The sequence below is a fragment of the Epinephelus fuscoguttatus genome, linkage group LG4 (genome assembly GCF_011397635.1).
Source record: "Epinephelus fuscoguttatus linkage group LG4, E.fuscoguttatus.final_Chr_v1".
Lineage (NCBI taxonomy): Eukaryota > Metazoa > Chordata > Actinopteri > Perciformes > Serranidae > Epinephelus > Epinephelus fuscoguttatus.
Genome location: NC_064755.1, coordinates 26,849,913 through 26,864,254, shown reverse-complemented (window position 1 = coordinate 26,864,254; position 14,342 = coordinate 26,849,913). Strand labels below are relative to the sequence as shown.

The 14,342-nt window shown below is 39.3% G+C and overlaps 1 protein-coding gene across 1 annotated transcript; it reads left to right on the top strand.

The window, feature by feature from the left end:
* The first annotated feature begins 388 nt into the window (after positions 1-388).
* hexa (hexosaminidase A (alpha polypeptide)) lies at positions 389-8,671 on the top strand. The gene is made up of 14 exons (XM_049573625.1): positions 389-745; positions 1,404-1,508; positions 1,613-1,678; positions 1,866-1,912; positions 2,057-2,167; positions 2,260-2,361; positions 2,575-2,707; positions 3,012-3,192; positions 3,429-3,515; positions 4,317-4,389; positions 7,397-7,577; positions 7,816-7,906; positions 8,022-8,129; positions 8,236-8,671. Exons 1-14 carry the CDS (start codon positions 475-477, stop codon positions 8,297-8,299), a joined length of 1,620 nt encoding a protein of 539 aa, XP_049429582.1. The 5' UTR covers positions 389-474; the 3' UTR covers positions 8,300-8,671.
* The last annotated feature ends 5,671 nt before the right edge of the window (positions 8,672-14,342 follow it).

Genomic DNA, 14,342 nt, shown 5'->3' with positions numbered 1-14,342 from the left:
ATCAAGTTAACACGTCCCTGTAATAAAATGTAGACCAGGCCAACTGCTGGAAAAAATATTTTAAATCATTTTTTTTTAAATTACTATATTATTCATTCCTTGCCTAATGCTTTTCATTGTGTTTTTGAATTTGTCATATTTTATCAGCCAGTATATGCCATCTTTATTTTTGTAGTCCGCCTCAGGCTAAACTATGCTTTGTCTCACACTTTTAGTTTACATTTATTTCAGTCTTCACATCACTCCAACTGGAATGACGTCATTTCTCGTAGAAAAGCTATGTCCCTATTAATACTAATAAAAATCACATAAAATCACAACACAGACAAACTGTTACATTAGGATTCAAAACACGCAAACAAAATACACCCACACTTTGTGGCTCTAGTCATGTGACTGCATGCTCTTGAGCACCTGACTGCCGCAGCTTGACAGTGCAGTTTGCCTTTGAATGGAGAAATATTACAGACTGTCATGGAGGTCATGTGCATGGTTAGTTGTGGACGATACACTCGTCCAAATTTTAATTTGCTACTGCTAATTATCCTCCAGTTCGGCCTGCACACAGTAGACGGAGTGTGGCCATTGCCGCAGACTTTCACCTCCTCAGCCGAGCGGTACCCTCTGAGCCCTCAGGCTCTCTACTTTGTGTACGGAAGTCAATCAGCTGCACAGCAGGGCTGTTCTGTTCTGGATGCTGCTTTCAAGAGATACTTTTCTCTTATTTTTCCAGACTACACTTCTGGTAGGTGACAAAAGGGAGGTGAACTAAAGACTGAGCTAAAACGAAAGTAAGATGTTAGTCCTTGCTGGATCTGAAAGGTCCAGTCATACCATTAAAAATAGGCTAGTAAATATTCACAGAAATACTTCTATGATACTTAAATAATTTGATTTATTTTGACACCACTATATTCCACAATTTCCTAGGATCAGAATTCACTGTGCTATGTGTACTAAAACACATAGGCTACAATGTAATTAAATATATGTAAATCCTGTCTCTTTAAATTCTAGTGTCAGAATTAAGAGTAGCCTATATGAATTGTTGATTTACATAATAAGATTGCATTATGGATGCTTAATATGTAGAGCAAAGTGCCCACTGGTTTTGTTTTGAATGTTCTGTTTGTCAGGTTGGCTTTTAAAGTAGATCAATGGGCTTTGTAGAGACAGCAGTTCATCAGTCAGTGTAGGCCTGCCTACTCTAACAACCCACAATCACAATGGACCAGAGTAACACAGCTTCATGTTTGTGTTTTCAAACATACCATAGCTTATAGAATAATGGCAGCTTGAGTGTAACGTTGTCAAAATGGAAGTCCACAGGCAGTGTTTGCACCTCTACTAAACTTTAACCCAGCAACTCGTGACTGTAATATTTTAACTTTCATGACCAATAGGAAATGGTGGCCTGCGATTCAGTGAGGGGAAACCATTTATCGTTGAGGTCAGTGTTGACCGTAATGATTGTGAGGGTTACCCAAATGAAGACTCCTCTGAGAGATGTAAGTACCACACATTTAAGAACTAGAGAACCACAGGTTTAGAGGGCACATTGGCACCGCTCAAGTCCGATGAATTATCTAATTCACTCCTATTTGTGTTCCAGACAATCTGAGTGTCTGTGCAGGACAAGCATCTCTGAATGCGCAAACGGTGTGGGGTGCCCTAAGAGGTGATTATAGCCATTACATTTGTGAAATATACTGTGAAAAATAAACAAACTTGTCAACAATCAGCTAAAAGGGAAGAGCTGTAGTCTCCATCAAAGCCTTTTGAAGAAGTTGCACAAGATATCTAATGCAACCAAATATGTAATGACTGATCTGATTGCTGATTATACGTCCTCTGATTAAGCACAGGTCTGGAAACCTTTAGTCAGCTGGTGTATGAAGATGATTTTGGCACAGTAAGTCCGGATTTTAAAATGCTTAAACTCATTAGGCCTCTAAAGTCATCACATCTCGAATACACAATCTCACCTTCTTAAGAGCTTGATTAATGTTTGTGGTGGAGGAATTCAAATTTGTTTCCCTCTTGTTTCCTCTTTTAGTATTTTGTCAACAAGACTGAGATTGACGACTTCCCCCGGTTCCAGTTCAGGGGGATTTTATTGGACACTTCACGTCATTATTTACCAGTGAAGGCCATTTTAAAAACTCTGGTAATAATCAGATGACACAGCCTGGACATCAGCCTTCTGTTTCACTGATCACTCTTGTCATCAGTGGTAATAATGTATATCTTTCTTGTTAGGATGCAATGGCCTACAGTAAGTTCAATGTGTTTCACTGGCACATTGTTGACGACCCCTCCTTCCCTTACCAGAGCAGCACCTATCCAGACCTTTCCAGTAAGGTATGTCATGTGGATGAAGAGCTGAGAAAGGATCTCACTTCAAGTGACTCTGCACATTCAATATAATTCGAAAATGCACTTAAGAAGATGAAACGTGGTTGTTGTACACTATCCTAGATTTTTTAACTGAGCCCACTGCATGTGGCTCCATGAGGTAGGAAAGTTCGGAAAAGTTACATCCACCCTGAACAAAGGCTTCTGGCTCTGATTCAGGGGGCTTTCCATCCGATGACTCACATCTACACGCAGTCAGATGTGAGAAGGGTGATCTCACATGCCAGGCTGTGGGGAATAAGGGTCCTTCCTGAGTTTGATTCGCCTGGCCACACCTTATCTTGGGGAAAAGGTAAAATTTAATAATACAAGTTTTTTTCCCACATGATTCCAGCTCCTTGATCTTCACCATTAAAAGTACCTGGCTTTATGCCTGGTTTGGGCTAACAGGAACCTTGTCTGCCAAACCTGCAAGCCTGTAAGACTATAAATGGCAATAAGACATGTACTGAATCTTGAGTTTGACTCCCTGCTTATCTGGAGGACCGTTATGTCTACATCAGTGGTAACAAATGTTTGCACTCAACACATAATCCCAGAAATGTATTTAAACAAAATCTCAAACTAAATCTGATTTATTACCATTTATTCCCCAGGGCAGTCTGACCTGTTGACTCCCTGCTACAGTGGGAGCACCCCTTCAGGTACTTTTGGCCCTGTTAATCCAGTGTTACCTTCCACCTACAAGTTCATGGGGAGACTATTTAAGGAAGTGTCATCGGTCTTTCCTGACTCCTATATCCACTTAGGAGGGGATGAGGTGAACTTTGCCTGCTGGTATGTTGAAATGTGGTGACTCATATAAATTATTGCTGACCATTTTTGACATGGTTTTACTCAATTGTTTGTTTACACTGTTATTGAATTTTTACTCATAGCTGTACATGTGTTTTCAGCTGTTCAGAAAAAAAGAAAAGAAAGAAAATATTCATATTTTTTCCCCAGGTAGTTGATGTAAGGATGCCTTTTGAGATTACAAACAAGGAAAAGACTCCTACTGCTTGTTTCCACAGGAAATCCAACCCTGATGTCCGAGCGTTCATGCAAAAGATGGGATTCGGAGCAGACTTCACCAAACTGGAAGCTTTCTACATGGAGAAGTAGGTTGTAAAGGGGAGTCTAAGCCCTGTTTCCACCAAACACTTGCGGTATGGTACCTTTGGAAACAAAAGTAACCCTTCAGACATGGTACCTAGACCCTAGGTTTGCTTAGCGTTTCCACCGCAAACAGTACTCTTAAGTATGGGCAGGGTTGTTGTCATTCACTGCTCCGTCCAGCACTCACTGTATTTCCTCCTTTATCAGTCTGCACCTCGTTTATCGTCCACAGAACGAGACTGCACGCCAACATTTTCAGAACAAAACAGAACAGGCTGCAGTGAGAGGCTCTCTCCATGGGATATTTAAAAGTCAACTCATACATTGAGTAACGTAACAAGTTAACGTTCCACCTTAGAAGTTGCTGGAAGTCGGCCCTGTGAATTAAGTTATTTTTGTACAAGTCCAGCTGCTGTGAGAGGCAGCAAAACATCCTTTCATTTTATAGTTACAGTCTAATAAAACTCTCTACAGTATGAACAGTGGTTACATAAGCTTCAAAACCAGCCACAACTCAGCCCTGAGCAGAGTGGCCGTCTGCTATCGACCAATCAACGGACTGCAGTGTTCACAGCTTCACCTTTTAGTACCAGATCTGTGTGCTAGGTACCCCAACAGAGGGCTGACCAAAAATGGGGAACGGTTCCATTGGTGCCATCCACAATTTTTCACAGTGTAAACGGAGAAAAAGCGTACCGAACTGAACCATACTGTACTGCTAGGTGGAAACGAGGCTATATAGTGAAGCTTTTGGAAATACACCAACCAACATGTAAATGTAACATTAACGTCTTTATTTCCAGCATTATGAATATCACTTTGGCTCTCAACAAGACGTCTATTGTGTGGCAGGATGTGTTTGACTACCATGAACAAGTAAGTACAATAAGTAACACCTGTATGAAAGCCTGTAAAACTATTTTTATCCAGTGTGGTTCATATCTGCCTACATACTTTTTAGACCAGTGGTTCCCAACTGGTGGGTTGCGGTTTTAAAGTGGGTCGCGGGTCCATTCTGAATGGACTGCAAGTGACTCACAAACATGTCAAATTTGTAAAAAAAACAAAACAAAACAAAACAAAAAAAAAAACACACTTTATTTTTAAGTACAGTGAATTTACAGTGAATTATTACTTTGGAGAGCCGTTTCCTGCTGTAGAGTAAGTGAATAACAGACAGCTACTTGACAGAGACAGCAAACTACCTCCAAAATCAAGTATGATGCTGAATATATTAAACTGTGTGGACCTTGAACTAATGACTAAGGAGAAATCTAATCTGGACCCTGTGGCTGGACCAGTTGGGAACCACTGTTTTAGTCATTGTTTAAGACATGATTCTAAACATGATTCTGTAAGTGCAGGCATGCCTGATACTAACTTTTACAGATAGGAAGTAATTTACATATTAGAAAATATCAAAATTTGAAATCCAAACATTTTTCATTTCACTGCAGTCTACATCACTGAACTATTGTGTAGTATCGCTAAGTACAGATTCAGGCATCTAAAACAAGCACTAATTTTTGTCATCATTTATTTTTTGAATATTATATCAGCTATTTTATATTGTGTCCAAATATCTGCATTCACTGAAGGAGATATTTGAACTCCAATTTGTAAAACATGTAGCATATATTTCATCATATTTTTAACATCTTTGTTATTGATATATATTGTTTTATGTTTAACAAGAGAAATCTACTCTTTTCAGTATATACAGGCTAGTTATACAGTTACCCTATTATAATAATTTAGAATAAACGCTTATGCAGGCATCCATGTACTCTAACCTAATATGTTTTTTACAGATAACTAATGTTGACCTCAGCAGGTTATATGATTTGAACCAGCCAACCAATTTTTAACAGTGTATTGTCTGATAAAGACAAGCTAATGTATCACACGACCAGTTCATGTGAGTCTAATAATCCATAGCATTGTGTTGCAGCGTAGCTCATTGTCAGTGGTGGAGGTATGGAGAGATGGCTGTTACCTGTGTGAAGTGCGCAGGGTGACTAAAGCAGGGCTCAGGGTGATTCTGGCCTCTCCGTGGTATCTGGACAAGCCAGGGCCCACACACAACTGGGCCCGCTACTACACTGTGTGGCCCCTTGCCTTTAAGGGTCAGAAGAGAACCTGTGTGCTGTGGCTTGTTGAAGTTGTACTGTCTGCTGTGGTTTTTGTCTCTATAGGTAAAGCTTGGTTTCCTATAAAATATCCTCCTGAGACCCTGTGAGGACATCACATTTTGCATTTACTACACCTTTTACTTCATTCTGTTGAACTTAGACCTGTTGTCTTCGTTCTTGGACACCTTTTCTTGTGCCATCTAGTGGTAGTAACAGCATAATACATTAATCCATATAAAAACAAGATGGCAGCCATCTCTGCCAAGTCAGTCCACAGCTGATCCTGACACATAAGTGGACAAGGTACAAAATCTGATCACATTTTATTGTTGATTTTAGCGACAGTAACAAGCTAAGACACTGTTAATTAGGAAGTATTCATTTGAAGACACTGGGACTTTATCGTCATCTTGTTTGAGGACACTGGGACTTTATATGTCGTCTCATTTGAGGACAATGGGATGTAGTCTCATTTGAGAAAATTGGGACTGTATTGGCATCTTGTTTGAGGACATTTGGACTTTATTATTATTGTTTGAGGACATTTGGACTTTATTATTATTGTGTTTGAGGACATTGGGACTTTACTGTCATCTCATTTGAGGTCACTGAGACTTTATTATTATTGTGTTTTGGGGACATTGGGACTTTATTGTCATCTTGTTTGAGGACATTGGGACTTTACTGTCATCTCATTTGAGGTCACTGAGACTTTATTATTATTGTGTTTGGGGACATTGGGACTTTATTGTCATCTTGTTTGAGGACATTGGGACTTTATTGTCATCTTGTTTGGGGACATTGGGACTTTATCACGTCTCATTTGAGGTCACTGGGACTTTATTACCATTGACAGTGTTTAGTTTTCCATATTTAACAGGTCCTACTGATCCCAAATAGCTAGGAGAAATTGAAAATGCATACCAAACAAAAGTTCAGGTCTCAGGAGGATATGGGATATAATAACAGCCAAGCCTTGTTGAGTGAGTGCAACACAGAATGTTTGATTTGCAGTCTTACCACTAGGCGGCAGTAAAGGCTGTTGTCCATGCAGAGACATGCAGTTGTGTGTCCTAATTCCATATGATTTACAAATTGTATACAGAGTACACTGTACAGAAATTTTCATGGCCTTGAAATCAGTTTACTTTTTAATCACTTTTCCAGTGCGAAAACACTACAAACACAAGTAGAAAAGATTGAGAAAGTATGCAGTATGGACTTGGGACACAGCTACAGAGAGGTGTGATTGCTGTGGTACATGCTCACAATGCTGTCTGATGCCCCGTGGCTAACATGCACACTCTCCCACTAAACACAGAAGTTAATCATGTAGCCACTGGCAATTATTTCATAAAGCTTTCTGCATCAAATTAAGAAAGCAAATGCGCAGAACAGATATCAGTCTATCAAAAGCAGACCAGAGTTGTTTTAAATTCAGATATAAACCAATAAAGCATGTGTCATCATGGTGCATTACTAAATAATCCAGCTAAATAATTGTAATTTGGGGTATTTCTGCTGGTTTAAGAAATGTTTGCAGCTCTCTGATAAGTAAAAGATGCTTTGCCCCATTGGAGAGGTACAAATTATTTCAATCATGTCTTAGTAAAAGATTGTCCTTATTGATAAAAGCTCATTAAGGGGTTTTTATGTTGTTTAAATGTAAAACATTATGTGTAAACAGATTATTCAGTATCAAGATACACCAGGCAGACAGGTCAGTTGCAGTTGTTTGTCACCCTGCTCAGATTCCCAAGGACACAGTGCTGCACATCTGGAAGGGCACCCCAGCTAGTTATTACGAGGAGCTCAGCAAGATGACCAAAGCTGGCATGAGGGTCCTGCTAGCTGCCCCGTGGTACATCAACCACATTTCCTATGGCCAGGACTGGCGTGACTACTACACCGTGCAGCCACTGAACTTTTCTGGTGTGTGCATGGCCAAGTAATATCACATTATAATATAATATATTAATCTGGCTCAGTTTTGTGCTGGTGACGGGAGCATGTAGAAGCCCTTTTAAATACTGACTTGCTGAGTTTTGACTTGAAGTGGTGTGATAACGTTGAAGTGAGGATTTTGATTGATAGCAAACTTATTACCAGCCTATCTTTAATTAAAACCCATCATGTTATTAAAGCAAAGCTTTTCATCATACCTCCACAGGATCTGAGGAACAGAAGAAGCTGGTGATAGGGGGTGAGGTCTGCATGTGGGGAGAGTATGTCGATGCCACCAATCTCACTCCACGTCTTTGGTATGAGATTAAAGAGAGAGCTGAAATCATAAAGCTAATAACATTACTAAAAAAAGTGCAATAACAGTTGCATAAAATCAATCCAAATAATCACTGGTTGTACCCAAAATCACAGGCCAAGGGCAAGTGCTGCAGCAGAGAGACTGTGGAGTGATGAGAAGCAGACCTCCAGTGTGGACAAGGCCTTTCCTCGCTTGCAGGAATTTCGCTGCAAGCTCGTGAGGTACTGTAAAGAGCTTATATTGTAGGCATAACTTAACAAGACACAGCGTTCTTTCTCATTATGTTTGCTTTATTATGTTATACTGATGTTTCTGTTTCTTCTCAAGGCGTGGCATCCAAGCAGAGCCTCTGTATGTCGGACACTGCAAACATGAGTACCAAGGTCTTTGAAGATGTTGGATGAATCTTGGATTTCAGGGTTTTTCTGGAGAATATTTGATCTAACTCAGTTCACTGTTGCCTTCTTTTAAAGTAAATTATACAAATTAAAATGCTTTCTCAGGGATCTTATTCTATTTTCTAATTTTATTTTTTGTAATAATCATTTGAGTATTTTTTTTTATTTTAGATTTGCATAGTCAGCAGTCAAAATATAGAAATGTTAACAAAAATCTTGTTTGGAAGAACCCAACGTGTTGCACTGTAATGCCATGTTAAATTGTACTTGATGACTGCAAAATATAAACTGCAATTTTAAACTGCCAGTATGCTGTAGCTTGTGGTCTTGCGCTGGAACGTAATAAAATATTGTTGGTGTGCAGACATTGTCACAGGTTTTTCTTCTTCTGAAAAGCTTTTCCTGCAACACTTGGAACAGTAGAAAATTCTCACGTAGAGGAAATTAACACTAAAATTTGTCCCTACACATGATTTAATCAGGCAGGTTGTCAGTATAATCCAAATGCTAACAAAAATAGTAGTGACTCTCACATTATCACAAATTTGGCACAAAAAAGGAACTCTGCAGAAAAACCTTTTGTCGGGGAAAAACTGTGTAAAGCTCAGGAGGACAGATGGAAAATACCCTCTGCAGGATGGACAGGTGCCATATGTACAATCGAGTTTTACAGTAGTAAAACTGAAATTTAGAAACACTTATATAATAGACCAGTAATAATTATTATCAAGTGTAAAAAGTTAAGTGTCAGAAAATAGGAAAACACTTTGGGAAAAATAAAAGCGCAAGATGTAAAGCAATATCCAGATGCCAGGTTAAAAAAGCTAATTGAGATGCCTCTCTCCAGTGGACAGGGAACATCTTTCCATGACACCCTCAGTAAGGTAAATTTGGAGTATTCCCTGGGAAGATAGCACTGGAGAGATCTTTTGCCAATGCGCACAGATGTCTTTTCAATGAAAATAACATATAAATGACAAAGTTAAATATAAAGAGCCTATAGAGATACCTCTCTTCAGTGGACAGGGGACAACTTTCCATGACACCCTCAGTAAGGTAAAATTGGAGTATCTCCTGGGAAGAGAGCACAGGAGAGACCTTTTTCCAATGCATGCAGGTGTCTTTTCAATGAAAATAACAAATTATAACAGTAAAAAATTATTTGAAAGAGCCTATAGAGACGCCTCTCTCCAGTGAACAGGGGACATCTTTCAAACACTGTCCATGAGGTCAACTTGGAGGGTTCCCTGGAAAGACAGTGCAAGAGAGACCTTCTTCCAAGATGTGCAGGTGTTCCTACAGTGAAAACAAGAGAAATTATTAGAGTAAAAATAAAACTGAGAGAGCCAAATGAGACACCTCTCTCCAGTGGACAGGAAAAAACTTTCAGAAACATTATCACTGAGGTGAAATTGGAGTGTTCCCTGGGAAGATAGCACAGGAGAGACCTTCTTCCATGGCTTGCAGGTGTCAGACAGCCATTTGAGAAGTTCATTTATGGTTGCAGTCACATTTTCTAATGATTATTTCTCAAGGTGGTGTGTAGTTGCCTGTTGTAGCATAGTGCTTTCTTAAAGTGTATATTTCTTCATCAATATATTTGGTGGGACATTTTAAACATATTTTGAAATTGTGGATGTGATCTCCCTAATAAATACACCAATTCATATCATAGTTACTGCTTGCCTAGGTATTGCATATGAAGCCAACTGTATAAATGTTCCAGTGTGACGCACAGCATCTCTGACTCATCAGCTGTGGATTTACTCAACTGTGATCTGTTACTCAAGACTGTGAGCTGTGAGCTCAGGTTTATGACACAGTTGAAGGGTGTTTGTCTCCCTCTAGAGACCAAATGTGGGACTTCCCAGGGTACCCCCAATGTTCTGCCACTGCCATCACCACTGAAATTAAATTACCAGAAAGGTTTTAGTGCATCTTAATTTGTGACAGACAGGTCCTTCACACCAAACTGAGAGGAACCTGTTTCTATCTTCCTGTTACTTCTATAAATGACCAAATGCATTTGGATATGGAAATGTTTTATTTTTGTTCAGTGTAGGCCAGGGTTGTCAAACTCATTTTAGTTCAGGGGCCACATACAGCCCAGTTTTTTTTTTTTTTACATGACCTCTAGGGGATGCTAGCTGTGCTTTTACATTGTGGATCTGGTTTAACTTTATTAACTTGGTATTTGTGAGAATAGACTATTGAATATGATACATTATTTCACATTTAAAATTTGCCTGAGTACAGATTTAAGGCATGTTAAGCTCTCATTTTAATATTTATTGGGAATATCATAAGCCAACATGAAAAAAAAACAAGGATATAGATAATCGTAGGAAAAAAATATCCAATGAACTATAAGAAAAGTAAATAATTTCAGGTTCTTGTTAATTTATTCTGAATGTTTTATGTTTCATATATACCAAAGAGTACGAGCTTTATTAAGAGGACATAACCAAATAAGCCTCTCACTTCCTATGTCAGCAACAACATGGATTTCACAGTCTCACAGATGTTGATTTGCCTGTTGAATTGAGCTGACATGACTTTGATACGGACTGAGACAACTGATTTTCTCATTGTGTGGATTACAGTAGTGGCAGCAGATGGCAAGGCGGGGCGATCCCTGGTAGCCATAGTGCTGACACCTCAATCCTTCCACTTCATCTGACTTGGGGGTGACCATAAGAATTGCTGAAGTGAATTTACCAAAGCTTAACCATGCAGCTACTTGCAATCAGGTAGACATGCTGAGTGCAGTGTAACAGAAGCTTATGCTGTTATAACAGAGCAGGTATGAGATTATTCTGCCAGTACATTTAAATGCCTTTATTCATTAGAAATTGGGAAGTTTCCATTTTTGGTTTGTAAAATAAAACATTTTTTTAGGTTTATTTTGATGAGAATTTTGTCAAATTATAAACTGTATCATCATAAAAGTTGATTCATTTAGGCCTAGGCAAAAACAAAAATGGCTTCTCACTCTTACTTAAACTGCCTAAAAGGGCTCTATTTACGGTGCTCAAACAAAAGAATATAAGAAAACCCACCAATACTAAACTGTTAAACAAAACTAAACTCAACTTTATTTTAAAAAAGACCATAAAGAATTATGACATATGTTTTGGCCACTTAAGACAACTGCTCCATGTGCACACAGAGGACGCCGAAAACTTTAAAAGTTAATCTCACTCTTTGACAATAGCTGTCATCCAAGGATTATACAAAAAGCTGCTTAGTCTGATACAAAGATTTGTGAACGACCATTCAAGGACATCCTCTGAAGGACAACAAAAATATGTCTTGCATGTGTGCCTGCTGCAGTGCATGTGCCTCAAAAGTTTGATGCACTGCAACTTCCTACGCGAAAAGCACAAGTATTTGAAACTTATATGCAGAAAGGTGACGTCACTCTTTAGTGAATGAACAGCCTATCTGTCTGATCTGCCAGGCAACAGATCTGGGGTTTTACTAGTGACGTGGGTTCAATCACCTACCGGGCTCTGTCATCATAAATGCTCCCGCTAAATACATAATCGTCCAGTTGGCTCATGGCAGCAGGCTGCTAAAGATTGGCTGCATCGGCACAACAATCACAGGGCTGAGGGGTGAGGAAACGTGACAGTTATCCCTGCCTGATAAAAACCTCAAAGCAGCACTTTGCAGATGGCAGCAGCATCTTACCCGTGCCAACAACTGGAGACCCAAGAAAAGACAGAAAGGACTAATATCTTTAAAGTTATGCTTTGATTATGTGTAACTCATTTAGGGGACATATATCATATCAGCGTAAAGTTAGGCATTTAAACAGCTGTAAGTGTGGCAGAGTGTCTGAGTTTATGGTCTTTTGCAGATTATTCCATGTATAAGGAGCACAGTAAGGGACTGGTATTCTTCCTAGTTTTGACCAAGGGAATGTGAAGCAACAACCTATTCTGTGAAAGAGTACAAAGAGTATGTGAGGTCACAGTTAAAAGGGATGAAATATAGGGTGGAAACATCTGCATCAAAGCTTCATAAATGAACAAATACCAATGCTGTCCCCGCCCTCACAGCCAAATGAGGCCAGTCAACCCTTCTGTAAAGGTGGCAGTGACGGGTGCTGTAATCACCTGCTATGAACCTTAAGGCCGAGTGGTAGACAACGTCCAGTGATTTCAGTGTAGGGGCAGCAGCTTCTCCCTAAAAATACAGATTCTACAATTCTTTTCCTGTGTATAAAAGAAAAAACAGTTCTTACTGATGTAGAGAAAGCCAAGTATTGTCTTCAGTTTGGCAGTCAGAATTTTAATATGGTGCTTAAAATTAAGATTGTCGTCAAGGTATTCATACTGTTCCACTCTCTATGGATGTGCCATTTGCAGAATGACTATCGAAAGATTGAGAATGAGTAGCCTTGGTGAACAGCATACATTTGGTTTCGCCTGGGTTAAGTACTAATTTATGGTTGTGAAACCTAAATTGGAGGGAATCAAAAGACGACTGTTGACATTCAATGGCTGATTGTGCAGATGTTGCGGAACAATATAAAACTGTGTCATCAGCATACAGATATGGTTTCACAAACGTTCACATTTTAAACATTACATGTACATTTCTTGTCTGCTACTCTGAAGACCAAGATAATCAGCTCACCCCTGACATGTGAGTAACACCTGTGTTATGTAATCTGATTCCAGATTACCAGTACTGCTTAGGTCAGCATGTAATTTAGGCTTATTCACAAAGTAGGTTTAGATGGTGATTTGAGTGTAAATTTATACTGCAACCAATGTAGTGTGAATGCAAATGTGCTGTGGACCATCTAGTCAAGTTGCTGTCTACTAACTTCCCAAACTGTTTATTACGTCAAAGTGAAGTGGGATCACAAATAGCTATTAAAGGTGCATTTGAGACATACTGATGCCAGGTTTGCACTATTTTAACTCTGTTTAACTATTTTAAATGGATTTACATGAAGTCTGTATACAAGGTGCTGTAGGCTAAGCTACCAGACCTGTTGGTCTTGGGTTTGTATAGCACCTAGTTTGTATAGCACCAATAAAACGCAGTGTTTTACATAATAATGATGTGAAACAATTTAAAGCGCTTTACTTAACACAAAGAAGAGCATTACAACAACTTTAAACAAAATGTACAAACACAATGAGTCACTCTTTCCACTGTCATACTGTGTTACTGAGGTGCATAATGAAAAGCAGATTCACTGCATACTATATTAACATGCCTGCACCTGCACCGCTGCAGCTATTGGAGGCTTTGAGACCCCGAATATAAACAGTTTCCTCCCTGTTTCAGGATTATGAACTGATTCAGACAGCAGCTTCTGAGTTCAAACGGCTCCATGTGCATAGCCAACTTTGTAATCCTTTTACACACCAGAAAGAGCTCTGTTTTCAATGCTACATTGTTTTCCGAAAATCAAGAGTGACTTAATAAGGATTACAGAAATCATTCTGCGGACACGGCAGATAGTCACATTAGTATCTTTAGTGTCTTTGCTACATTTGATCTGATTACAGAGCTGAACTAGATGTCATTAGCTACATGCAATAATGACCACTGCCATTACTGAACTTGTAGACTTGTACAGAAAATAACAAGCACAGGTGTTGATGTTTCTGACATTTCTGTCTGAGAAGTGAAGTGAAACATGAACATTCCAAGATTTGTGCACTTGCAATAACAGTAAATGCACTTGGGTTCCTAATTAGGCAGACGGAGGCTCCAGAGAGCAGTCACCATATGGCAGAAGAATGGAATTAAGGGTCAACTTGTTGGTGCTCTTTCAATCTCTGCACTAATTGTTTTTCTTCTCATCACCCCCTTCCGTGATCCCCCCCTTTCAAGGAGGAGACCACATTTCAGGGAAGGTTAAGCTACTTTGCTGATTTGGGGTGGCTGTACTCTCCTCAAGTCATTAGTGTTCATTGACAGGGCCAATATGGCACAGAGGGAATGTCTTAAGAGTGCACTGTTAACCCCACTACACTGTCAACAGGAAGCTGGGGAACATACGTGTACTAG

Excerpts from the sequence above, each read along its gene's own strand:
- hexa (XM_049573625.1), top strand. The coding sequence starts at position 475 with ATGGAGGTCATGTGCATGGTTAGTTGTGGACGATACACTCGTCCAAAT. Across the intron at positions 1,913-2,056 it reads ATGAAGATGATTTTGGCACA|TATTTTGTCAACAAGACTGA; the intron begins GTAAGTCCGGAT and ends TTCCTCTTTTAG. Across the intron at positions 7,907-8,021 it reads AATCTCACTCCACGTCTTTG|GCCAAGGGCAAGTGCTGCAG; the intron begins GTATGAGATTAA and ends CCAAAATCACAG.